Raw genomic sequence first — 27401 nt, 5'->3', positions numbered from 1 at the left:
TAGAGATAATAACTCTACATGCAATTAGCAGATGCTGTCTGAAGTATAATTAATATACTAAGTCTGACAGTAAATATCTCAACATTTTTTTATTATCAGCAGAGTGAGAAAATGAAATGTGGGTTAGATTAAAAACTTCAAATGATAAAAGGGCAATGAACCTTTAGAGTATGTTAAGTAATTAATAAAGTAAGAACCAGAACTAAGAAAACAACTGCTAATTAAACCTTCTTTATGAGAAATTGTCATTAAGTTTACACCTGCATGCTTCACATCAGGCAATAGAACGTTGAGTATTGCTTGTTACCTGCCGAGGCACGTTTGGACTATGGTTTGATGATCAAGATCTGTAATGTGAGCGTATAGTGGTCAAAGCGTAACACACACACAAACCGCTGCCAGACTTGATCATTTCAATGGCTGTTTGATATTTGGAAGAATTTGGTTTGTATTCTCAGTGATCTGTGGAAAAGTGGAAAGTGGGCAGAACTCCAAAGTGTTTCTTTAACTAGCTTGCAGTTTGTAGCATTGAAAGGGAGCATTTGAGGATACCCAGGCCAAAGGAGTACCTGTTAGGAACATCAGCCCTAACAACACCAAAGGAATGACAAAGGAAAGACCGAATGATGCTATTTGCCTGACATGTGAAATCTGCTGCTGTGTTTTATGATAATGACTGTTATTTCAATATCTTTACTATGTGTATCTGGCTGCAGAAAACATCTCTAAGGACAACGCAACTGGCTTCAGGGTGCATTAGTAGCTCATATCAGACACATTCCAACTGGAGCAGAACATGGGAATCTGTCTAATATATCCCCTTTAAAATAACATCAGAGGGAGTGGTCAGTAGTGGCTGATGTTGTATTAGAGCTGCATCTTATTATCAATCAAGCTCTCAACTGTTTCAACCTCCTTTTCAACATCAGACACATTTTATTTTTCATTTATATCAAGGGAGAGATAAAGATCAAATGTGAGTTAACATTTTTACACTTAAATCAATGTGATTCTAAGCCATACTGGCAGAATGTCGTATACAACATTCAGACCCAAAAAGGTATTTTTGGATTCAAGGTGTGGACAGTGAGAGTCTAGCAGCACTGAGCTCCTGACGGACATTTTGAGGTTGGTTGTCAACACGTGATTGAATTATTAAATGTTATATATCAAATTTTAAAAAGAAAACGGCTCCGGTTTGGTACATTTCCCATGGTGAATGTGGCACTGTAATGAACTATGGTGCAAATAGACTGGGTACAGGACTGAGTGAAGCCCTGCTAAACTATGGAACACAAAATAACTATAAAATTGGCCCTTAAGCCATCCACAGTAAAAACGAGACATAAACATCTAAATTTGTGATGTGGCTGCGCCTCATGGACACCGAATAATGTAAACTGAATTGTTACAAAATAGTTCTATACCCATAACTTAATCCATTGTTAATTAAGCCGCATAATGCATTCATTGTGATGTATGATGTTTTGTTGTTGAATGTGCACAGACTTGACGTTTAGACCGTGTCACATTTAGACTTTTCCTTGACATTCATCTGAGCAGGCACAGATCCAGATAGTTCAGATGGAAAATCCCCTGACACATCACCAAAGATCTGCACAAGAAATATATTTATGATACATCTTAATGCATTTGTGGTTGGCAACGCTCAAAGGAAAGAGGGAAATGGTGCATAGCAAATGAAAGCACTGCTGGCACTGAAAATCAGAGACCCTGGATGCTGTACAGTAGACTGTGTATTCCGCTGTCACAGTCTTTCCCAGAGCTTGTTAGGATGCCCTAGTTTCATTGTAAAGGCCTTTCCCACCTACTCGCACACAGATTTTATCAAGCGAAGGGAAACGTCTTTTCACAATGTCTCCCTTTAACCTAGGGATCACTTGGTTTGATTCCCTTCTTCCCTGGGGTTCAATTAGAAGCATTACTCAGTGGTCTCTAGTCAGAATGATTGCTGACTGTTTACAGACAGATGAGTAAATTCCCTTGTGCAATATTGTTTATGCGGCGTGGGACACAACATGCTGCTTGACTGGACTGCTGCACTTAACCTACATTATTATAATTACTATTATTATTATAAGTAGTAGTATTATTACTATTATTACACAGGCTTTAAGATAAGGGTACAAATACACACAGCTCATGATGGAAGAACTAAATGACATTCAAATTGATCTAAGAATACAGTTATATTTGTTAATCTGCTCCCTTGTACATTTAATATTCATTCATTCATTCATTCATTCATTCTCCTCGCACACGCTGGTCTAACCAATACGCTGCTCTCATGCAATCACTGAACTGTCTGAACATTAGTTCTTTGATTTGTGCAATAACCTGGGGATATTCATGAGCTTCTGTTTCCTAGCAACATGTGGATAAGCTACCATGTCTGTGATAACTCTTCGCTATCAAACACAACGGGCGGATGAAATATTGAGTTGCATACTTGAGGAAGTGTCGCGCTGATTATAAAGGCTGTGAATCTTTAAAACATGTAAACATTCTCCTTCATCCTCTGTTCTGTTTGCACTTGTTTTCCTCTTTGGACAGGGAGATTTTCCTTTATATTGCTGGGTGCGTGTTTCTTCATTTTCTTCCTGTTCAAAGTTGCTACGCTGCCACTGACCCACAGTAAATGGTTGATCCTCTGAATGAATTTTGTTGTGATACCTATGATCAGCATTTTGCGCAAAGCGGGCGCTGTCGGTGTGTTTGTTTATGAATTTATGAAATAGGATATCTGCACGGCACAGCTGAGAGGACCTGTGAGAGAAACATCACTGCTCTGCATCTCAATCCTATATACAGTATATTGGTGCTCAATTCTAGACAAATGTGCTCCTGTGCTCATTCTGTCATCCATAGGCAGATGTATTGAATTATCTTTAGATGCATGTGGAAATGCGCTGCTGACTGTTGTGGATGTGAGTGTGAGGGGATCCACGTTTTATCTGTTGAGCTATTCATACTTGCAGGATTGTCTCAGCGTTGGCACTTTTCTGCTGAAGATAGCTTTGACTTGGGCCACAGTAATCATATGTAGTTTAAATGGGTAATGAAATTAAATGACTTTCTAATGTCTCAAATCAATTAAATGACTTTCTGAGGGCTTCCTTTGCCTGTGCAGAAATGTCGATTAGCGTTTGTTCGTTTTTTCATTACATCGATGTGGTTACATTGTCTCAGGGAAGTAGGCTGAGACTATTTTAAGAACGTGTGAGGAGATTCATAATTTGTGTGTGATTGGTTTAGTAGATGTCCGTCCCTCTGTGCTGTGTGAGCACTATTTGAATTTATAGTGAATCATTATTGATCTGACTCGTTCATTTTTTCCCTGTATGAAAGTAAAACCCCATTGCTTAATTTCCTCCACCAAACCGAAGCAACTGTCACTGTGGCTGTGCAGTGATGAAGACGAGTCTCTCAGAGGAACGCTTTGATCCTTTTATCTAGATTTGAGGGACTGCCTGGCTGTCCATCATTTTCACATAATAAGACCATCTAATCAACAATGTAGTTGTACCTTTATAGTGTCCTGCCTTCATACTGAAGTCACTGGCTTGTGTGGATAAACCTTTCAACCTCTATCTGAGCAATTGTATCATCCTATCTGCAATTACACAGTTGAGTGGATTGCATTGAACCCCTCGATAGTTTTCACATCAGCAGTCAATGTGTCATTATGACTGCCCACAGGAATTTGTTTCTGAATGTATTTTGCCATTAGTCTGCATAACAACATCTTAACATGTCCTAAATATTCTGTGAGTTTATTGAAAATTGCTGCCTTTCAGACTCCCAGTCATTGAAGCGAGGAGAGGCCAGCTGCTCAAGCAATAATACAGTCTCTCTGTCTTCTCTGCTGTTGGGAGGGAAACCCTCACTTATAGTAACTGAAGGTCTCTGCTGACTGAAGCTTTGGGCACAGGCAGAATTCTGTGGTGGCATTGTTTTGAAAAGACATTTTGGGAAAAAGATGTCTTTGCTCTTTGTTTTCTTCAGCTAGTAACTACCAGTCTAATAGCTGCAAAAGCTGTTGTCGACAAACTAATGAGACACAGCCAAAACGTTTTGTGTCAACATGTCATTGGGACCACCAGTGGAAAAACTGATTAGTGGATACTTTGTTCATGGGGCAAAGAACCCTATTATCTTAAACTCCTTTCAAGCATGAATTCAGAATAGTCAGAGGAAAATTTTACTTTTATTGTTTTTTTCCTTGTTCAGTTTCAAGGCATTTCCTGTATTTCTACATTATTTGTACCATTTCTCATGGCACTCATTCAGAGACATAACTATGACAAGTTTATTTTTAATAATATACTGGCTTAAACAGAAAGAAAATAGGATGATAGTAGTCGGCCTTAATTGCCTCATTCATCACAAGGTAGATCCAATTTTGGACCAAATTGTACCGATATAGCCAACCTTAGATAAAATCATCTGCCTCTTTTCTTTAGATTTTTGTATTCGTTTTCAAGAAGTTGACAAAAAAACAATTAAGAAATGCGAGCCTGAGACAGAGACATGTTAACGCTGTGGCTCAGTGGCTGACAAGAATGTCCTTTGTGGAAATCCAGCTCCTCCTCTGTCTGTGTTGGAAACCTAGGTATTCTGGATGCTTCCCATTATCCAAACACATGAATTATCCAAACTCTAATTGGTTTTGAATTGGTTATAGAGCCTGGATGGATGGATGGCATGTCAAAGTCATGTGAAATGCTGTGCTTTCATGAGATGAAACATGAAGATATCGTCCGGTGTGGCACTGCTGCATGAACAAACACCTACTGTACATCCTACGCTGGTGTAGCCGTTCATTTAGCAGGGACGGGTGTAGCAGCTGTTATTTTCAATCCTTTTGTGTGGTGTCCAGGCATTGTTGGGGAGGCGTGGAGTGTGTGAGCCTGTGCGCTCCTGCTATGCATGCCCCTTGGATTCAAGCACCAGCTAACCATTCATTTGAAATAATTTTATGTGTCTCTCTGTAATTTATCTGTCCCTTCCAAGCTGTTATCAGAGTAGTTGTGCTAACATATCATTTAGAAGATGGCAGCCATTTTGTATTTCTCTTAAAGCTGACAAACCTGTTAATCTTCTCCACAGAATATGATAATTACAGAACAGACACTCACACAGTTGAAGCTGTTGTAGATTTGCTGCTGTTTCATTTTTTTTTATTATTACATATATTGTGTTCATGTTATCAATCTGAATTATTCCCTTTTTCCCTTTAAAAAAAGAAAGAAAGACCAAAACTAATTAACAAATCATCTTTTTTTAAATATACCTCAATAGTTTTCTCTGAGGAACACAAGATTGAGAAGAGGACATTGAAGTTTGTAAACAGTTTTAATAGAAATAAAATTTTGTATAAAAAAAATTGAACATGCTTCACACACTCCATTAGTTTTCATGAGGTTTTACAAATACATAGTCAGATAGCCAGGCACTGTATCTTTTTATACATTTTCCCCAATTTTAGGATATGTCAGGACATAAAGCAGACATCATCAATCTATTTAATAACATACATTAACTTGCCATTTAATTTGGTCAGCACTCACATTTTATTCTGCAACACAAATGGTGTTGAAATTAATACAGAGGGAGGCATGAAAAGCGGCATTGAATTCACAACACAAATGACCCCACAATGGCTTTCCCCAAGACATTAGAGGGCTTTTATACTGCACGAAAGCTGACTATTAATCTGTTCAGCGAGCTCAGGGTGATTGATAGAATTATTGTGTACTTTTGCAATTAGATTTTCATTTGTGAAAAGCCGTACAACTTCCTGACACCTCCTTCATATCTGGATAGTGCCTGAAGAGGACATGTTCGTATAGTAATGAATATTTTCAATAGCTGGTCCATTATGGATATCACCTCCAGAGTGTATTGCATGATCCTCTGAAGGGCATACTTCAATGTGATTTCCATTCTGATGGATCTTTGCTGTATGTGTGACCAAGAATCGCTGGTGGCAGTGATGGGTGGGTCATCCTGGATGACAGCTCACAGTAGGATCTCGTGGCTAAAAATCATATTTATTTTAACCATGAGCTGCTTTCAAAGCACATACAGGTCTGCAGAGGGCAGTGGCAGCCTTGGGCTAGCTGGTAATATAAATCATGGCCTCACTTAAGCACAGATAAACAAATTACTCACTAGACCTTCACCATTTGAGACCAGTTTTTAACATACAACAGGCTCGGGCCCAAACAATTGTAACGACGTTGCAACAGAGTATAAACGCATTCCAAATATATATAATTTCTTTTCTCTTTTTTTTTTTTAAACACAACAACACAGGATGTTGAAACTGGCATGCGCAAAATCAGCAGAGAGCATCCTGTACGTGTGGTCGCCGTCTTCTGTAGTTACTGGGTGGAAACCTGAAAGAGGAAATAAAATACGCGGAGTCCCGTACAGACATCTCGCATCGTTGAAGTGATCCCAGTTTTCAGTCGTTAGATGAAACTGAAGTTACATCTAGAAATAAAAGAACCTGGACCCTTCTCAGGAATCCAGATCGTCCTGTTTTAAATGCCTTTATGATGTGGATTCATCCCTCGTGATGTCTTGAGAATTTTAATATTATCATTCACAAAACTGGCAGACAACATGAAGAACATACTGGTGGTCATTTTCAGTCAGCACTGCTCCAGATGAGAAGTCTTTGAAAGGAGAGCTCCATCCTTTAGTCTCCTGGCCTCTGCCATGCAAGTATTTTTCTTTTGTCATGTTTTTTTTTTTTCATCTTGTGAGGCTGAAAGAAGATGGAACCTTCAAATTGAACTGTATCATCCTCTAGTCCCCCTTTTGGTCCTCCATTTCACTTCTTTGGGCAATGCTTCTGCGATTTCCACTCGTATACCACCACCATCCATTTTGACGACAGTTAATTCTTGAAGTTTCTTTTCCTCCCCGTCAGGTGGGAATCCTGAATAATGGCGATGATGTTGGCTCCTTAGATAGCATGGTTGCTGTAGCTTATGTATGTTTGATTTGTTGGGAAACCTGAAAGAGAAGCATTAGAGATATGAAAGTGGGATCAAAGTAAACTACTGACACACATGAGTTGAGAGAGAATATGAGCATTTTATGTGTAAGATGAAATGTCATGTAAGAGACCTCATGCCACAGCACAGCATACATTCCAATCAACCCTCTGCAGACTGCATGCCCTGTATTTCCTCCACTGACCAAAGCCTTTCCATACCTCCACCCCAAACACATCCCTTCACACAGAACTATCAGCTCTGAAACTTTCCAGTCGTCTCCCAAGACCGCGTTAGCTGATTCGCTGAGGTGAAGCAGATAAGTCCTGACACATCGCCACCAAATCCAGGCAGTGAGGGAGCCGGTCCAGACAGGAATTTTTCAATTTCATCAAGCCATATATCCACACCGGCAATGACAATGACGAATGGTGCTTATTCAGATAGCCATGCACTGTACGCCGCCTGTGAACGCTAACCCCCATCAGGATAAATTGCTGCTGGCTATCAACTCTGCATCTTTGCCATTTCGCCACTTAGTGTAGCAAAAGCTCCTATTAACCTGCAGCAGGAACCTGAAGGAAGATGGGAATTTGTGTTGCGGTGTGTTTTTCCTGGAGCTATTCTGACATGTTTGCTCAAAAGTCTATTTTCGTATAATTGTTGCAATTTACAGTTTCATTTCGTGTCTAATTATTTTTTTGTTCTTTTATGTAGACAGAAGAAAGCAGGACTAAATACAGCAGCAACATGTCTGTCAATCAGCATGAGTAGGTCAGGCCAGATAGAGGGAGTGTATCTGTGCTGACAGACAGAACTGATAACAAAACACCTTTCCTCTCGGAGGAAAACTGTTGGAGTGTGTGTTGGATGTCACAATAGCAATTTCTGCTGACTCAAGCGCTGAAATCATTATTTACTTCACTTGTATAAATCTGCAGTGTGTCGCTGATAATGTGGTGCCAAGCACTTTTATTGGTATTGAAATTAGGTGGAGGCACACACAGAAAGGTTCAGCTGGTTAAGAAAGGGGCTCAATTGCCCTTTGATTATTTACAATGAGAGAGAGAGAGAGAGAGAGAGAGAGAGAGAGAGGGAGAGAGAGAGACAGAGAGAGAGAGAGAATGTACTACTTCCTCCCTACTCGCAGACAAAAACACTTTTCCCCTGCTAAATGAAACCACGGTGGCTAATTTACAAAATGCAATGAAGTGTGAAACCCTGCTGCACATCTGTTAATAAGTAATCGTTTTTAACGTGCATCCTGTCTCTGCATCAATTTGTCTGATTTATACAGACTGAAGGACAAAACATGCACAACAATAGCCTTCCAGTCAAAACCTTCTTCATTAGCATTCCTGTTCTTACTTTGCGTTTCCAGGCTTTCGCACAGCTCCGTCTTGGCTTCTCCGTTGGGTCTCAGTCCGGCCTTGGGGTTGAACTTGTTGGACATGGTGGCGGCGGTAACCACGGCCTTGAGACTGCGTGTGCGTTTGGGCACGTTCTGCTCGGGATGGAAAAGAACCACGTAGACCTTGGGCATGTACAGCAACCCCAGAGACACTGAGGCGCTCAGGCTCACGGAGATGGTCAGGGTAGTTGTTTGGATGTACAGCTGCGAAAAAAGGAACACCAAGAATAAGCAACGCAGCTGAAGCATTCAAATGTTTTACCGAGGTTTAGTGTCAAATCTAGTATTCAGTAAAAATCAATACATATAAGTAGTGATACGTAAATCTAAGGGTTTTATTGGGATGAATGATTTCTGTCAGAGGAGAACAGTGTAGATGCATTAATCCAGTGCATCCTTTCTATATTGAAGCCCATCGAATGAAGTGATAGATAGATAGATAGATAGATAGATAGATAGATAGATAGATAGATAGATAGATAGATATTCAATTGTATTAGTCTTTCTATTTAACAATTGCAATTTTGAAATTAAACAAATAAAGTGGGCATAGAAATGAGGGATTAATGAAGCTTCCATGTAATCTGATTAACGGATCATTTTGGTGACACTGGACCTGTTTCCATATCTTTCAATTTAAAAGATCATTTCTGAACGTTGCAGATCCCAGGTGAGACAGAAGGTCTCTGGTCAACTGACGTCACTTTTTGGACTTAATCCAAAATATCTCTGAAGTCAAGTTTAATCTACCTGGGAATTGAAAGAAGCACAGCATTTCAATCCACACTCCCTCACAGCTGTCCTGGTGTAAATGTATTTCCCACTGTTACCATTCGCATCGGCTCGTTCAGATTGTTTTATCTGGGTAGTGACCTGTACAATACAAGTGACATCTGCCTTGTCTCATTGTAATTAGAGCAACCAGTGACCCGTTTGTTGGTCAAGCTGTTGAAGTGGTTTATATTGTGTCCTACTGAGGCTCACAAAGCATTAATGCGAGTGATATGTGATAAAAGTTGTATTAAATTAGCATCTCATCTGCTTTTACAGCAGCGTGCTGGGCGAGCCAAGGCCACCTTGTTTGTTTAATTTTCTGCCATGCTAGTTTTAATATGGCCATCACATCACATCAGAAATTGAGTTTGATAGCTCGGTGTATTGAGTGTTATACAGAACAAACAAGCCCGCATAAAAGAAAAGACCTTTACCCATGATCAAACCTGATTCATGCCCAGAGCTGTTCCAACTCCTTCCACTGTAACGACATAAAGGGGACAGACTGTATGTTTTGGTATGCTTGGGCTACCGTGAGTATTCAATTAGAACAGTTGACTCAATCTACTGTATGTTGTTATACTGCATGTTCTTTACTGACACCTATCAGTTTTCGTGGCCAATGAGAGTCAAAATTCTATCTTCCCTTTTAAATATTTAATAGAACTCCACCATGAGAGGAACATGTCTTTTGATGGTTTTATCAGCTAGTGAATGACCACAGCGCCTGCATGCCTGCTGGCTTTTCATCAAAGCAGAGGAACGTTTAGCTCCCCAGATGTGTCTTCTACTTGAATAACCTGTTTGTTTTCATTATTTGCGACTCTCTGTGGTGCTTTCCCTCCAGACTGCTTGCATCTCATTTAAGCCAAGTCTGGTACCGCGCGGGATTGCTGGGGCGAGTAATAAACGGGGGGAAATGAAGGCTGTATGACGGAGGGAGAGCTGCAGTGGTCCCATCTCAGTTGTAGGGAACTATGAACAACACACTGCTTTGGCCTCAGTTCTCTGCTGCCTCGGGGACGGTTAAAGCCAAGCTGTTCCTCACCAAATTAAAATGTTCCACTGCCTCTCAACACCGAATAGTTGAAGATTCAAAACACCTTTTTGAAGATTTCCTAAAGGCTAGGAACATAATATCAGTCAACTCTATGAATTCACCCAAACCCAAAGATTCATTTACTGAGGCTTTATCTAAGAGGGTGCGTTTGTTCATTGTCAGAGCAACACATCATTAAGTCCTTTGTTATTGTACCTGAGTGTTTGTAAGGTTGTAAAGGCGAGCCGGCGTATATATCACACACACCTATCGTTGCATTGTCATCAACAGATTGAGCCCGAGGCAAAGCGTGCCCAGAGGAAGCAGAGCATGGCGTCGTTAATGAGTAAACTATAAGCAAGAAAGATGATGGGGAACTCCTACGTGTGTGGAGAGTGAAGTTGTTAGATGCAGCACACTTGTGTGAGCAGAAGTGATAATGTAAGATTGATTTGAGGCTTGATAAATATAAACATCTGCTATTTTCAGCCATGTTCTCCAGAGAGCCGGCGTTTCCAGGATGCAAACTATCAAATTCATTTAAGCTGCATAATTCCCTTTCTACATTGGGCTTCTGCATCATTTCTCTGCATGATATGGAAAGATTCAGCGGAGGGGCTTACTGCATGAGAATTCACTATAATCACTCTCTAATTAAGCTAATAAACAAACAGAAGCCTTTGGGGACGCCATAATTTAGCTTCATGGGAGAGTGTCATTTACAAAGATCCCAATCCTTTGGCCTTGATTAGCTTCACGGCCTGTGTTTGCCGTAGCGGAGCACCCAGAGGTCAGCAGCTTAGGCCCAGAAGCTCCGTGTGCTGGAGGCCTAATGAATGCAACAACTGCTCCCTGAAAACCAAGACGTTTCTCAGCTCCCTCTGCTCTGTGGCATCGATCTTCATTATATATTATTGTGCCCGCGGGACATTCCTGTGAATAATGCTGTTTGTCTCTGGAATGAACAGAGAAAGAATTGGCGTCTGGGAAAGAGAAATGGAAGCGACCGGTGAGGTAACACAAGGATGAACACTGGAACAATGACAGTCCTGTGTGACATCTTGTTGAACTCGCTATTCCGCCCACTCCTTGTCTGAGTTGTGCAGTAACACCCGTTTTTGTTGTTGAGTTGACAGCGTGATGGAGACTTCATAGAGAAATAATTCATCAATTCAACCGTTCATCACTTCATTCATACCGTTGATGGCAGGACCTGTTTGTGTGGGCTGATTGAATTTGGACTGAGTCTATTGAGCTGAAGCCTCATCTGTATGCTCTCTTTTGTCCGACGCCCCTCCCCCCTCTTCCCGTCTCAGAGACAACCTCTGCTTTAGACGGTTTCTCCAGGTAAGCAGGTGTCACGTCTATTCCCGAAGCAGGGATAAAGCTCCGATGGCGCTCCATAGATAGACCAGATGTCCCTGTTTGAATGATAGGGAAATCCTCCTGTGGCATTTGTTAGATTTATCCTGACACCAGATGACAAATAAATGGCTGCGCTTGTAGTGCTGAAGCAGAGGTCTGCTGTAAAATGAGCACATAGGCGGGTAGATAAGGTAAATCAAGACCCGGAGGAAGTGGTGCATTTAATTGCTGTGAAAGATGTGTCAACGTGGGCTGCGGGGCTTTGTGGTGCCTGTCATTTACAGTGGGATGATTATGAGGTGTGTTTACTTTGACATGTTAATTCTTTAAATAAGAACGTTGTTTATGTAACTGCTGAAAGAATTATCGAGCGCAGCGTTTTCCACATAAAGACTATCTACAGGAAAATGTACCAAGCAATAAAGGTAGTCTATAACAAAGTGAATTACTGCTGAACAAATCATTTTACAACACGAGTTTAGATTATTTTTCCCGACTCGGCACTCAAAAGCGTTTGTGGTACATGTTGGATATAATTTCCCCTCAGATGCTGATGGATGAGGAGGTGGAACATCTGATGAATGTGAACTATTTTTCCCTGTGGCTTAAAGTCTATCTCATGCTCCACTTCATGTCTTACATATCTCAGGGTAATGTCTGAAATGTTTCGTCATGAGAAAAGTGGAATCTTCCCCGAGTGGCATGTAGAGTTGTCTCCAGAAAATGACAAGTAATGAGTGAATCCGAAGGAAGGGACGGAGTGTCTTATTTTAAGCCTGAATGGGAGAAGTTATAAAAGGTGAATTACATTGATGAGTGAAGAATAAGTACATTTCTGCCCCTGTTCTACTTTGCTATTCAAATCCATGCAAGCTAATGGATTACTTTATTTCTAAAAAAAAAAGCAGTCCATTCTCTCCACGGCTGTATAATTCTGTTTCATCATCAGAGGCAGGAGGTGGAATGAAGTGAACTCACTCTTATCCATAGTTGCTGTTGACGTACAGTATGATGAGCAACATTCACAGGAGAAGCTTTAGTTTTTCCTTAGGATGAATGTTATATGTGTACATGGTGATGAAGCATGTATGTTGATACTAATTGGCACTAAATGTCAGGAGAAGAAGTCAAACTCTGGCTCTGTCTACTGGCTTTGCTTTGTGTTTAGGAGTGTGAACACCTCCATGTCTAATGGAGGACCAACAGTTTGGATTAGTTGCGATAACACAACATGCACTGTATGAAAGTGATTGTACTGCCGGTCACATTCTGCATTATTAATGACATTCACTTGGCTCCACTCATATGCAGATTTCCTGCAGCGCTATAGTCAATAGAAATTATTTTGGGATGCCGAGCATGACACAATACAACACTTGGTCTCTCAAGAATGCTTTTCACAAAGGTAACTATCAGCCAGTTTTCCAGGCCAGCGTTTTGATTCATTGTTTTGTTTAATCCCAAAGGGAAGGAGGCACAGATTAATTTGTTGCATCTGTCAGACCTGTTCTGGCACTGCCGATAGTGTCCATGCCAGCACCAGGATTTTCCTTCACCGCCATCCGCTCTTGTAGCCACTGAGCCTCTTTTGTTACTGTGCCAAAGGCCTCTCTCAGTAGTATCTACACGTTTCTACTGTGTCATTCGACTAACCCTTGGCTTTACACCACCACTGCCTTTTCCAAATGTGTGTTCCATCCCCCGGCCCCCATTCCCATGTCCCTTTTGGATCCATTTTGACCTGTAGCCCTGGAGTGTTCCCTCTGGATGTGATCCAGGACCGTGGTTCATGAGGTCAGACACATTGATCTGACGTGGGAATATGAGAGTGTGCTTTTGTGTTTGTGTAAACAGCTCATAAGTCTCTAATGTGTTGTGGCATTCAGCCGTCACATGAGTCACAGACCCGCATGCTGCCTGCACAGTTACATTCCTAAAGAGAATAATCACATTAAAGTCTGGGCTCAGAGTGGTTGTGCAAGTTCTTTTAGTTCAAAATCAAAGAAATCATGTTAAGTTATTGTTGTAACCACTATGCATTCCTCTTTCCTTTGGGGGAGGGGATTGGCCGTGTTTACTGTGCAACTGTCTGTGTTATAGAGCTCCATGTTTAGAGTTGTAAGAGAAGCAAAAGAGATTTTGAGAGCGGATCTATAGAATTCTTTCCTACTAGTTGGCAATGATAGGCAGACAAATGCAAATCATTTGGCACAGTGTTGCAGAATTAGTTGCTTACCTTTTCTGTTGACTGTGAGGTACCAAAGAAGATCGGGATGAAAGCGAGCCAAATGATGCAGGTGGTGTACATGGTAAAACCGATGGGCTTGGCCTCATTGAAGGTCTCCGGCACCCCTCTGGTTTTAATTGCGTAGACTGTACAGGTGACCATGAGCAGCATGCTGTAGCCCAGCAGGCAGATCAGAGACAGGTCAGAGATGTCACACTTGAGCACACCACGAGCCATCACTGGATTAGATGTCCTCTGATCCTCATAGTCAATGATGGCCTTGGAGGGATCCACGCCAAACCAGATGCACACGCCGAGCAGTTGTACAGAAGCTAGGGTAAAAGTGATCACGAGCTGGGAGGCTGGAGAAATGAACCTGGGCGCACTCACAGACATGCTACCCTGCTCAAAGATGCGGAAAATTCGGTTGGTTTTGGTGAGCAGTGCAGCATAACTGATGCTCATGCCCAGACCCAAGAAGATCCTTCGGAGTGAACAAATTCCTACATCAGGAGTAGAAATCATTAGGAATGTTGTGGCATAACACAGGAAGATGCCAGTGAGCAACACATAACTCAGCTCACGGCCCGACGCTTTGACAATCGGGGTGTCGTTGTAGCGGACGAAGGTGACCACAACAAACAAAGTGGCCATGATGCCAAAAACTGCAATCAGGACAGGGATGACTGCCCATGGAGAACTCCACTCCAGCTTTACTATAGGGATTGGAACACAGCCTGTGTGATTCAGGTTGGGCCTCAAATCAAAGCGACACATCTTACAAGTGTAGGTGTCTGCCTGGTACTGATAGCCATCACAACGCTCACAGTGCCAACAGCAAGGGATGCCCTTCACTATCTTCTTCCGCTCACCAGCCTGACAGGGGTGGCTGCAGATCGAGGAGGGGAGCTGACGGGCGCCGCCTGGCCACTGCATCGTACGAACCTGAGTGAGATGGAGTGACAGTGAGAGACAATGGCAGACACAAAAGCAGACAAGAGATTTGTACCGCACTAAGCAGTAAGAGTCGCCAAAGAGGTTGGCAGGCAGACGTAGTGCTGGATGAATCCCTGTCCTGGAGCTCAGGGATACCGTGGAGCAATGTGCGTGTCTGTTAAGAAGGTTTGAATTACTACAATACTAAGGTTTGGACCTCACTTCATTTTAAATGTATTTGTTTGTTTTGCTGAAGGGTAAGAAGGGACAAGTTGGGGGTCGAGTGAACATCTCCTTTTCTCTTAGATTCAGGGGGAAACGTCCTGTGGGAGGTCAAATTATCTGAAGGACAAGTCAAGAGGAGAAAGGATTTCCATTGTTATCTCTGCAGGGAGCCGCCATGTCTCTGCTTTCTTACTCTGCTGTTTTGGGAAATGTTTTTTTTGTGTTCAGAAATCAATGCCCAGCTGTCCAAAATGAGTGTAATTGAAGATAAATTCTGCTTCAAGACACTTAATCCCCTTTATTGCTTTGCATAAACAGATGCATTTAACTTGTTGTTCTCAAAAGGATTTGTTTTACGTTATCGCATTTATTCAATTGTAGCTGTTCAACTCAAAGCTGGAAAATATGTCTTTCTATGTGCATTTGATTCAAAGCTCAAAGAAGTCTCATTAACTCCAGCCGGCCTCAGAGTGGGTGCTGCTGTGTTCTACAGCAGAGCCGCAGCAGCCCAGGACTAACTTTGTTCTTTTCTTTTATCCAAACACAATTTGATGAAAGACGTAAAGAAACCACAAGCTCCTCTTAAGCTACTTTGTGTTTCAGTCCTCCTCTCTTTTGTCGGCCCAGGCCCTCCTCTTCATTTTGTCAAAACACTATTTGTTTGGCTCCGTTTGTAACATACCATTACTCCATGTCCTGTCCGTAATATTGTTTTTGGAAGTCCGGAGAGTTTATTCATAATTTTGTCTGTCCTTAAGCTGGTATGGCTTCCTCTTCATTACAGTCCACATTGTTAATCATTTAGCACTCCCTCTGGCTATTTACAAACACAGATGAGAGATTTGTAGGCAATATAAATGCTGCCTTTCCTTTTGTGTAAGGATGTGTGTGTGTATGGAATAGAAAGTGCTTACACTTACATTAAGATGGAGTTGGTCTGTCCAGTGGCCAATGATTTTATATTCAGGTGTTTGGTTTCGGATCTGATACTGGTAGATCTCATAGCGCCCTGGTGCATCTCCGTTTTCGTTGAAGAGGACAGGATTCCCAGCGATGCCTGAATAAGAAAATAATCACATTACTTACCACACTTTCATCAAGCAATCTGAGCAACACTAAGACTACATTGACACTACAGGTCTCGATTCCCAGTTTAACCTAGATGTTTCCGTCTCTTTACATCATCAGCATGGGCTCATATCCAATACTGGTGAAGACCTGAGAGACAGAGCGGCGATTGATTCAAATGAGAAATAATTTGACGTGGCATTCATGCACGTGTTACATCTCAGGAATGTGATGCATCATTCATATGCAGATAATGTTGTGCGTTATGATACATGTTAGGATGTGTAGGTAAGGCAAGGATGTAACATTGGTAGGATGATTGGTAGGAGAATATCTGATTCATTTGCATTTTCACACATTGTCTTTCAATACAATGCAATACAATTTCCTTTAAAAATGTGCAGACTGGTAAGATATGCTTGACTGCTGCTGTTGCATCAGTGATCTGTTTTTTCGCAGGGTAACACAAACACAAATTGTGCTACCTAGCAGTATCCATGGGGCGGTTGGACCTCTTGCAAAGCTGACAGTGAGCTTGAACAGACAGATTTTCTTAACACCTTCCTGACCTCAAGTACCTATTTTTAAAAATATGTAAGCTTAACCCTTCACGAGGTGTCCTGTATTTGTAGGCAGGGAATCAGTTTTTGCTTTTTCGTGGCGATAACAATGTGTTCCTGAGTTCCACTTTGCGACCTGCTGTAATGATGTGTCATATCAAGCATTCATCTCTAAGCTATCCCCAGCGGAGACTAGGCCAGCCACGATTGCAGTCCGGCAAACCTGTAATCATGGCAGAAGGTGTGCAGGGTCCAGAGGGTGTGCAGGGGAACTCCATGTCTAATTGCTTTTCAACATCAACTTTCAAAAACGTCAGCATCCCCAAAACCCCGATGACAGCTACGATCACATGTCATGGCTGTATTATTATTATTATCCCTGGAAAACACAATGGTTAGCCCAGTTAAGAACAAAGGAGTAAATGTGTTCAGTCACTGCTGTTGGATTCCTGCTGATGTGTGTTTTCTTGTGTGTTTATGTGCTGGTGAATACAAACTCTAATCCACATTTCCATGAGTCAGCCTGCTGGATTTCAGCATTGCTATTTTCCTCCGCCTGGTCTCCGTGACAATGCTCCTCATCTATCCCTGCAGTTAGTGATCACGGTGGGATTACGGTGTCTTTGTGAAACTAGAGAGGCGTTTCTATAAACACACTGTATTAATGACAACAATGCTGCCAGTTTTCTATCACATATCCTAATGATGAAGCTTTTCTTAGCTTTTTAAGGCACTTATGGGCTTCTTGGGCTTGGGCTGTTGGAGCCTCTCACATGGATATAAATGTGAAAGAGGAGAAGACGGACTCTGAATTTGAAGAGGCTAAACTCTACCAGCATGCCGAGGCTGATATGAATCTATTAATAGTTTGTGTGTTTTAGTTATATTTGTTTTACAAATGAGATCTTCTTCAGAGATTGACAGCTCTCTCACACCATCTGTGTGTGACTCTAATTAGTGTTGTTGATTTCTGCAGCTTTTCCACTCTCTTTTATGAAACATATATGCCTCACTACAGCTTACACTTCATCCAAACCATTCCAGTGAAGGTTCTTTGTGACTGAAACCATTTTCCTCAAAGTTACAAAAGCCAATCCAGCAACTAGCACGTGTCTTCTACCTTCTAACACAACAGCTATAAGGTCTGTTTGTGAAGGCAGCTTTAGATCTCTGGCTCGTAAACACATGCTAATATAGAGATAATTTGAAAGATAAAACACTGATGGTGGCTTTTCTTAACATGTCCGAGCCACATATCTCCATTAGTTTTTCTCTACATCAAAAGCAAAATGACTATTTTCTGTCATCTGCAGGACTATCAGAAGAACAAAAGACCCACAGTAGTTCTGTTTCATGTGAACACATCATCATTTTACGCATCAGGAGCTAACAGATGGTATGATGGGCCGTGCCAGCTCATCACACCACTCCAGTGGTGAGAATAATAGTAAGACAAATGTAAAAGACAATTCTGGCTTCCTGCTTGGTAAATGAAAAGACCCATTATGGGACTGTGGGGAATAATTGTCACAGATCTTTGTCAGTCTTCCAGAGGCACTGGTGTGTTTCTTCATTAAGGCTTGAGACAAGTGCGTTTTAGAGGTGTGTGGTCAATGTGTAAGTTGCAGATGAGGAATCGTGCCTGCCTGTCATTTGGCACAGACTGCTTGTCTAAACAGGGGTACGGCTAGTCAGGGCTATAATGAGTTCCATAGGGGCCTCTGTCTTTGCTGCATTGTGCTGTGCACTAATGTGACAGCAAAATCACACAAGTAGCCAATGGCCCCACGTGTGTGTGTGTGTTAAGGTCTTTGTTCAGGAATGCTTTGTGTGTTTTACCAGAATGATGGGATTATTGAATGCTGGTAATTATATTTTATAGTTAATGAGTGTGATTGTTGTTTTATGCCCTACCATGTTACACACACACACACACACACACACACACCTTCATAATAATTAGCACACTATGAACATTAATTCAACATGTGCTTGTTGTTCTGCATGGCTGCGTAGCGGGGACACCTTGGTGCACAGCTTGCTGCCCTCTACACCGGTCATTAATGCTTAATGACCAGTGTGCAGACAGGTCATGCAGAATTGAACATGAACTGTACTAACCTTCTGTCACTGCAATGATGTCATTTGAATGATTCCCCTGTCAAAATATACAAGCCGCTGGTATCCACAAGTGCTCCAACACTGGGTTCAAAGGTTATAAACGTACGCTGCATGTTCATTAGAAAGGTCAGGGTTTATTCGGATAACTAATAGGCCTTTGGCTCACAAAGCTAGTAAACTAAAGGAATCATTGTAAAAGAGGGGGAAATACTGTACTTCCCTTACTTTTACCTGCGTATGAAATTAGTAAATTCTACAATCAGAGTGTCTTGTAGACTTTACCTTATTATTGTGCATGTTTTTGTCTTGTTTGATGGTTGTAGAGGTGAAAGGAAGCCCCACATTTGAGCTTAAACAGAGCATCTGTGGACTGGCAGCATGTTTGCGTTCTACGGCAGCGAAGACTCTCCACACCCTTGGAGAAGAGGAAGGTTTGGGGAGAGGAAAATTGCGGCTGGTTTTTGTTTTGTGTTCTCAAGCGCGGTGCCTGTTGAGAAGGAGAGGCAAAAGGCCAAGCGTTTTCTCTGCAGCCGAGAAAACACTTTCAGTGACTTCATAGGAAGAGACGTGGGACGCCCGTGGGAAGCTTCATTCAATTTTGCTCCATTGAAGACGGAAACTAAACTTAGTCACATTAAATGCAAAGGTGGGGACAAGAAAGGAGGAAGCACTGGGGGGTTTCTAATGCTGTTCAAGGATGGACTGAATGCGTTAGATTCTTTTGACTTTGTAGGCTGCAGAGCTGTAGCTGCTGCTGAAAGAGACAAATTGAGCACTTGAAAAGTTGATGATTTAGAATAAATGAACAGCTATATAGTGAAGCGGTGGCTTCAGATATGTCTGTGTGGGAGTGATGGAAGTCCTGAAATGATGGAGGCTCTTGAGAAAGCACACAGATATCACCAGGCGAGAGGAAATGGCTCAGACAGGCAAATACCTTTGTCAGATTCCTTTTTCGTCCTTTATAAAAGGTTATCTTTCATCACTGTGTCCTCGTTTGAGATCAGCAAGGTCCATTGAGATAACGCAGATAAATGTTTGTGTGTGTGCTATCGCCAACATAGGAAGTAAGTTTCTGATTTCACACAGCTTTGGTTTAAGAAACGCTTTGCACATCTGCTATTTTTCTAGATGCACTTAACGGTCAAACTAAATAAAGCAGTAAATATATTGCCGGGCTGTCATGCTGGTCTGTGCAGAGGTTTGAATATTAATTAGTTTTGGCAGAATTTTCCTTTAACGTCTGACAATAAACAAAGCTTGTAACCATGGATTCATGTATGATTCATTACCATGAGAAGCTGATCCGCGTTCACACATCTGTCAAGTGTTTGTTTATGGGAGGAAGAGTCGCACAAATGTAAAAATGTGTAATGGTTTCTGTCAGATCAATGTGCAGGTAATTAGTCCTTGCATTCTTTTATGGGGGGAATAATGAACAGTCCGTATCTGACGTCTCAATAACAAGGGGAAAATGGGCTTTGGAACAAATAGCAGTCAATCCAGTCCAGCCTTAGCAGTTAAGTTGTTTTATGCGTCATGAACAACTTCTATGTATTGCTGTGTGCTGATGCAATTACATAGAGATGTGTGTAACCGCAAAGCAACCCCCTGATCAGATGTTGTTATAACTTATTGATACAGTTTGGCTGAATTCATCTTAACGATGGTTGATGTCCACACATGCATGCTTTAACCCTGTGTAAGCCACTTTATAAACAGCACTACCCTGGAAATCTATCAGTATTGAAAACCCTTTATTATATATGTTCCCCTTAAAATCCCATTTGAGATATTAACGTTTGGGTTTGTTTGTTTTAATGAAAGGTCAATATTTGTATTTTACTCTCGGGGCTATTTTATACATCAGGGCTCTACTTGACATTTACAAAACACCAATTAATTTTAATTTGGACTGATAACCCTTTAACGTCTAAGCGAGACGATCAAACATCCGTGCCAAAAAGGGAAGGAGAGCTGTCAGGTTTCCCCAGGGTGGTTTCAGTCCCACCCTCCACTCCACACGCCACGCTAATTACCGGTTTCTCACTCACCAGCCAGGTACCCCAGCAATCAGCCGTGATCACACCTGTTCTTCACTGGCTCTTACCTGTGGTTCATTATCTCATCTTCACTGAACCCAAAATGTGCCCGACGCACGACGGACACTTTCCATTCTTTTTTTGGTTTATGCTGCAGCTGCTGGGATTTATTTGTTGGCTCTGTGTTTGTGCTCAGTGTCGTCCATGCTGTCAGTTTTGCTTTGAGTGAACGCATTATGGAGGTACGTGACTGAATGTAGAGTAGTGTTTTTTTAAGGGGGCAGTTCATGAAAGCACTCACTGGGGAAAGTATTGACCTAATTAATCGATATGAGTAAGATTAAGACTGTAGAAGATTCTGAATGTTGGTTTCTGAACATTTTCGGTTAATTGCCCAGCCCTCGGGCCTGTCCAGTAAATCCTTAACATGCTCAATGCGTGACATGTATGTATGTATGAGTATGCAGATGAGTTCAACTGGATCCTGCAGGACCGGTGAGACTATTTTCCAAAGGACTTGATTGATAATCAGGTGGTGCTTCATATTTCAGCCGGAGTTCAAGGCCACAGTGGCCCGAGTTTAAGGCTGGAGTTTAAGGCCACAGTGATGTGTTTTGTTGTACTAAAGTATTGAAGTTTACACCTGGACTCCCAGCAGATTCTGTGCTTCGGCTCAGTGGCCTCAGTGATAAACCCAACTCTTAAATGTCCAACAAGTTTATCGCTGCGTCAAAAACACGTTTTTTATGATGCTGAAGTCTTTTGAGTCCATGTGCGGTGTGTTGCCTTACTTAAGTTTCTTTTTACATTATTTGATTTGATATAATGCAGAATAGAGTGGACATTGCCACAACATAGCAATGTGCCGGATGTGACTTGACACATGAATGGCTTTTCTGCTGGAATATGTTGCAACATAGACAGCACTCGGCTACAGGAAGCATTTACAAACAACAGTTACTCCCCACTCATTATTGAAATTAACCTCTGCTTCAGGGATTTAAATCACACAAACATATTTTTTAATTTCCATGATATGAATTAAACATTTAATTGACATGCTGGCAATGCAACAACTAGATATTAGAATGACAAATTAGTTTGAATAGCAGGAGTTCATATGAATGATTTATCTGAGGAAACAGTGCATGCTCAAGTCTTTGTGAAATGATTTTAATTGTTTTTAAAATGCTTCGCTTTAGAAATTCAGTGTCTACATGATGAATGCATGGATCACTGCTCTTTGGTGTGCAAGCAGTAAATGAGTGGCGTCTGAGTCACAGGTTTGGCCTCACTGATAGCTGAGTGCAATGTTAGGCTACATGACAGGACAGCAAATTAGTGAAAGGTGGAAAATATGTAGCCAGTAAATATATATGGGTTATGTTTGGAAAATGATGGTTTTTGGATCTTATGGAATGTCCTTATGGTATGTTACATGTATTTCTGTAAGCTAGATTTCACAGACCATTTTGGCGCTGTCTCTTTAAGACCCCTTACCGAAAGTCTCTCTGTGTTTTGATTGGCCAGTGTCAAGCCTGAGCTGGCTACATCAACAGGCACTTGTATGGATGAAACACTTGCTCACCAGCCTTGTGCTTTGTTTACTTGTGCGGGTGTGTTTAACCAGGTTAATACAGACGTGTTTCATCCTTACGTCAACATGTTATGGAGGTAAATGACCAATCAGAAATGTAGCTTAATACGGACCTGCAAAGTTGAGACGGCGGATGTTCTTAAGGAGATGAGTTCCGTTGATGGGATCCATCCTGGGGCAGAGACCCACCTTGCCTGGGCAGAGCTCCTGGTGCATACTGTGCAGAGCGTGGGCCATGGCATAGACTGCATCAATCACAAACTGCACCTTCCCCTCCTGCTCATAGTGCGAGTCTTTTCCAATGCGTTCCTGATCTGGAAATCACAGAGACAGATGTCAATTGGACACAAGCAGTAAGAACTGATTAGCATCGTACATAAAAGGGCCAAAAACAACAGTAAGAGGAGGAGAGCCGTCTTCAAACTCAATTATAACACTTAGAGAAAGGGATCTTTTCAATGCGGCTCAACCAGTGTTACCTCCACTTTATAAAGCTGCACAAATGGGACAGACAGCACAATTCAGGGCAGACCACTCAGAATGGGCTAAGCCTTATAAATGGAGTTGTGGCGTCAGTGCAAAAGGCACAGAAGGATACGTGTGTGAATCCTGTCTGAGCCTTCCTCTCTCTGCACTCAATGGCTCTTGCCTCTTGTAATTAGCTAGAAGGTAAATATCTGGATCTCTGTAGAGCAGCGGATCAATGCCAATATCTAGAGTGCAAGGCTTTCTCCCTTGGGAAATTTCAATCAGTTAAAAACAAAATCTCTGTCATGTCTCTCCATTAAACGATGAATTTCCCTCTGAGTTACATTGTAAACATTTACTTTTCTTATGCCATTTTTCATTTGCAACACACAATTGTAATGCAGTCAATAGAATGGAATCCTGATCAGCATGGTGCAGCGTGTCCAGCTGTTTGTGTACTCAGTGCTTTCTGCTAGCAAATGTCTGTTAGAGGCCAATACAGCAGGAAATCTGAGAGGCAGGAAATGGAGACATCCGTTTCGTGGGACAGGGATAATCCGCTCATAGAATGTAATAACTTATGATAGGTGTTTACTAATCCATCCCCAGGTTGCTCCGGAGGATTTTATGGCTAATTGCTTTGACGAGGTTCTGACTGGGAAGAAGGTACAAAATGCCCGGTCGTCTTCTCAGGAGCCTCTGTTCTTAACGCTGTCTCCATGTAACTCCTGTGTGTGTGACCAAGAGATAAAAATAAAGCATGCATGTTCAATTTGAATTAACAATGGAGTAATTACCAGGGATGAAGTAAGGATGTTGCACGTACTGTATTTATATACCTGCCAGATGGAATTCAATTTGACAAGTTATTATGTGCACAGCAGGGGATTGCCGGAGTGACTGCTGAACTTTAAAGTGTGAAATGTCTACGATTGTGTTTATCTGCTGAATGACCTGATGGTATGCTGAGGTATTTTATAGCTTTTTACCATCGAATTCAAAGTATTTCTATTTTCTCTGGAACATATCAAATCTCTTCCCGGGCCACAAAGTTGTCCCAGAATGAGATTTGATGGCCTGGGAGAGCCTTGATACCGGGTTTCACTGCTGTCTAAGGTGTTCAGTTTAGTTACGCCACTTACTACTACTACTACTACTAAATAGATCAAGTGTAGTTTAACTTTACTTAGATATTAAATAGCCTGCTAACCACAGTTGAGACTACTTCAGTAGCGTAGAGTTCCTTTGTGTTTTGCATGCATTGTGTCACAGACAGTGCACTCTTTGTACCAGTTGAGTCAGTCGTGTATGATTCCACTGTTTAATGGTGCAGCTCGTCTCAGCTGCACAGCCAAATGAGCTGAAACCCAAAAACATCAAAGCTAAAAACGTGTCCTATATGACAGTGTGTTTGTTCTGGTTTATGTGTAGTCTAGATTTATATACCAAAATAGAATACAAACTAAACTGACTCATATATTATAGACATTTTTCTGTGTCATTTTCTGATTTTTCGGTGATATTTTCCAGCACAAAACAACAAAAACCTTTTCCATTCTCTGTCACTACATCACCATACTGCCACTATTATGGATTAAACCATTTCTAAACATTCCAGCTGTCATTGTAGCCAATACTTTGAGTGCTTTGGATCTTTAGTCGTGTTATGTCTTCTCCTTTTAATTGATACTTTTGTGGTCGATCACTGTTGATTACAATTCAGGGCTGCGGTTGTTTTGACCGCTTCTGTTGTTTAGGATATCTAGAGAAAAGCCAAAGCATTGAATTGATCATAAAAAGGCTTTAGCTATTTTTCTACTGCTATTTCAATGGGAAATCACGATTGCCCAAAGCAGTGGGAGTCTGCATCTGCCATCCATCTTTCATTTGGAGCACATCCTGCCCCCCTCTGCACACCAAAGACATTCTAAGGTCCCTGATTATTTCATGAGCTTTTGAAATGCATAAATTAATGGTGGAGGGCTGCAGCCCAGTAATTAAGGGCCATAGGGCCTTGATTGGACAGAGATTGTCACAGTTTGGCCAGGATCCCTGCAAGCCCCAGTGTGTGTGATGGTGATACGTCTCATTCAGGCCGGGCAGTCCAACCACACCACCTTTGTATTGTGTGTGTGTTCTCCATAGGACCATTTGCCTTCCTCCCTCTGTCTCCGGCCGTCTCCTCATGGACATCTTGGCACACTGGTACACACTGTAAGCCGTCCTTTTGCTTTTAGGGAATTCCATTCAAATTAAGCAAAGCAGTTGAAAAGTGTGGGTGTCCCTCACTTTGAAGTGTCACACACTATAGTTTGTGATGGTGTGTGGGCGCTGACGGCTGGCCTTCTTGTGACCCAGTCGTTGTTTTTACTTTATACCTTAAAGTAACACTGCAGTATGTAATATAGTTCATAGACATTACATTACGAGCATTTAGCAGACGCTATTATCCAAAGCGACTTACATTACATTACCACCCAGTAAGTTACAGAGGGGGGAGCAATTGAGGGTTCGGTGCCTTGCTCAGGGGCACCTGGGCAGGGACTCGAACCGGCAACCCTCCGGTTTCCAAGCTCTACCACTGAGCCACTGCCTCCCCATAGTGATGTCATTTAGAGCCCCTTTGCATGCGTTATTGTTAATTGCATCAATTCAGCGAGTCAGCGTTTCTCTTAGTTTTACTTTTGTTTTAGGCCCAAACACGTGAGAAGTGTGTGACAGCTCATGTGTGTTTGTGTCTCTGTATTCACAGGCACACACAAGACTGTCAGAGCGCCAATTTGTGGGATGGGATCGATGCGCCATGTCAACAAAGTGGTGCCATGACAGTGTGTGCCTGTGAACAGACACACAAACACACCCAAGCTGTCTAGCTCACTTTTAGGGAGAACGTATCAGAGGATGGAGACTAAAACAAAGTGAAATTAGGAGAAACGCTGATTGAATGGTCGGCCAATTGGTCCTAGAATGACATAGTGCCGCTTTAAAGTGTTAAAGCATGAGTCTATCACTGTGTGTGTCTGTGCAGTCCAATGTGCTGTAGAAACGGCCAAATAGCAACTAAGCTGTGTGCGTGTGTGGGTGTGTGTGTGTGTGTGTGTTTATACTCAGTATGTGATGAATGAAAATGATGTTACGGTTGTGCAACACATCCACTAGATGACGTGACACTTCTATGCCGTTTGTCATTTCATCATGCTAGCAGATAAACACAGGCCTGCTTCTTCATCACTACTGTGTTGCCGGCTGCTCTCCACATCATTAATTAGCGGCGGAAATAGGAAATAAGAGTCTATGAGATGTATATCTGCTCTGCCTTACCTCTGCCTGCCACATTAATCAATAGCTTTGCACCTCCCTCATTCGCAGATAAAAGACAGGTCTCTCTTTTATTTTGCAGTCGCTGGTGCATTCCTTATACTTTGATCATGCAGAGCAGTCTAACCCAGCCAGGACATTAATTATTCTGCCGCCATATCCCATGTGGTGCCCACAAGCCTTAGAGATACAGCAGAGCTCTCCAGTAGTGGAGAGGCAGCAGCAGGGTCATACTTTAACCTAAAACAGATGCTGTGAAACACTCTCCAACTAGCAGAGCTGATAGGAAATCACCCAAATGCCTGTAATGAGTGTTTTTAATAGCCACAGACCGCATTATGCAAATACCAACCCTCTGTACCCCTAATGTAGTGTGATTCTATACCATTATGGTTTCACTCTCCTCTATTAAGGGTCAATGCGTAACAATTGAGATGAATATTGACATGATTGTAGATGCTAATAGAGGCTCTGGTGATTCCCCTGGTGGGGCTCTGGATGTCTTACATTGCAGTGATCCCACTCACTTAATGAATGTGTCAGAAGATTTCAAGACTTGTCTCGTTTTAGAAGCTACATGCATATCCTTGGACATCCTTTTGTATTTAGCTTTACAGTCATCATATAAGCTTTGATCACGGGCTTCTTTTTGCGATGTATTGCGTAATGAAATGTAGTGTAATGTACCTGATGTACCAACAACATACTCATACACTTCATTTACAAAATCCAATCCAAATCCGTCCCCTTTGTGCGTTCTGTCCTGTCTGTCATGAGTCTGCCAGGCGTCAGTATGAGAGCTTTTATAGAGCAACGCTGTCAAAGGCAGGGAAGAGGGGCGTAAACGTCTTTATTTGTTTTGTTGCTGTTGTTGCCTTCCCAAATGTTATCTCTGCAATTGACTGCACATGAGACCAACAGCAGACGCTTTAAATGTCATTCTCCCTTCATTCCAGTTTGGGAGAAACATTCGGTGGAATATGCAGGATGCTGCTGTGGTTATTCATTGAATTCTTAATATAAATTTGACAAAAACAATATTGCACTGTGGTATTTGGTGTGTTCTTAATGTTTATATAACTAACACATATACTGCATACATACATAGGCACATGTAATAATTGCCTGCTGTTTAATCAGTGTGCTTTTCCTACCAAACAGGTTTTGGCCAGATTACAGGCAGGTGCTTGTTTCAAAGAAAGGGACAGGAGATATTGAAAAA

At 41.8% G+C, this 27401-nt stretch overlaps 1 protein-coding gene across 1 annotated transcript in view; it reads right to left on the bottom strand.

Moving 5' to 3' along the window:
- Positions 1-6997: 6997 nt before the first annotated feature.
- Positions 6998-27401, bottom strand: part of LOC142996249 (metabotropic glutamate receptor 4-like) — an 82596-nt gene continuing 62192 nt past the window's right edge. Inside the window, exons 6-10 of the mRNA XM_076147164.1 lie at positions 22507-22707; positions 15926-16062; positions 13854-14789; positions 8397-8643; positions 6998-7047 (exon numbers count right to left, since the gene is read on the bottom strand). Coding sequence (XP_076003279.1) covers positions 6998-7047; positions 8397-8643; positions 13854-14789; positions 15926-16062; positions 22507-22707 — 1571 coding nt within the window. The remainder of the gene's footprint in view (positions 7048-8396; positions 8644-13853; positions 14790-15925; positions 16063-22506; positions 22708-27401) is intronic.

The sequence above is a fragment of the Genypterus blacodes genome, unplaced genomic scaffold (assembly GCF_046128005.1).
Source record: "Genypterus blacodes isolate CSIRO-AG114 ecotype Tasmania unplaced genomic scaffold, CSIRO-AGI_Gbla_v1 ptg000037l_1, whole genome shotgun sequence".
Taxonomy (NCBI): domain Eukaryota; kingdom Metazoa; phylum Chordata; class Actinopteri; order Ophidiiformes; family Ophidiidae; genus Genypterus; species Genypterus blacodes.
Note: the sequence above shows the minus strand (reverse complement) of the source record. Positions and strands in the feature narration are given on the sequence as shown.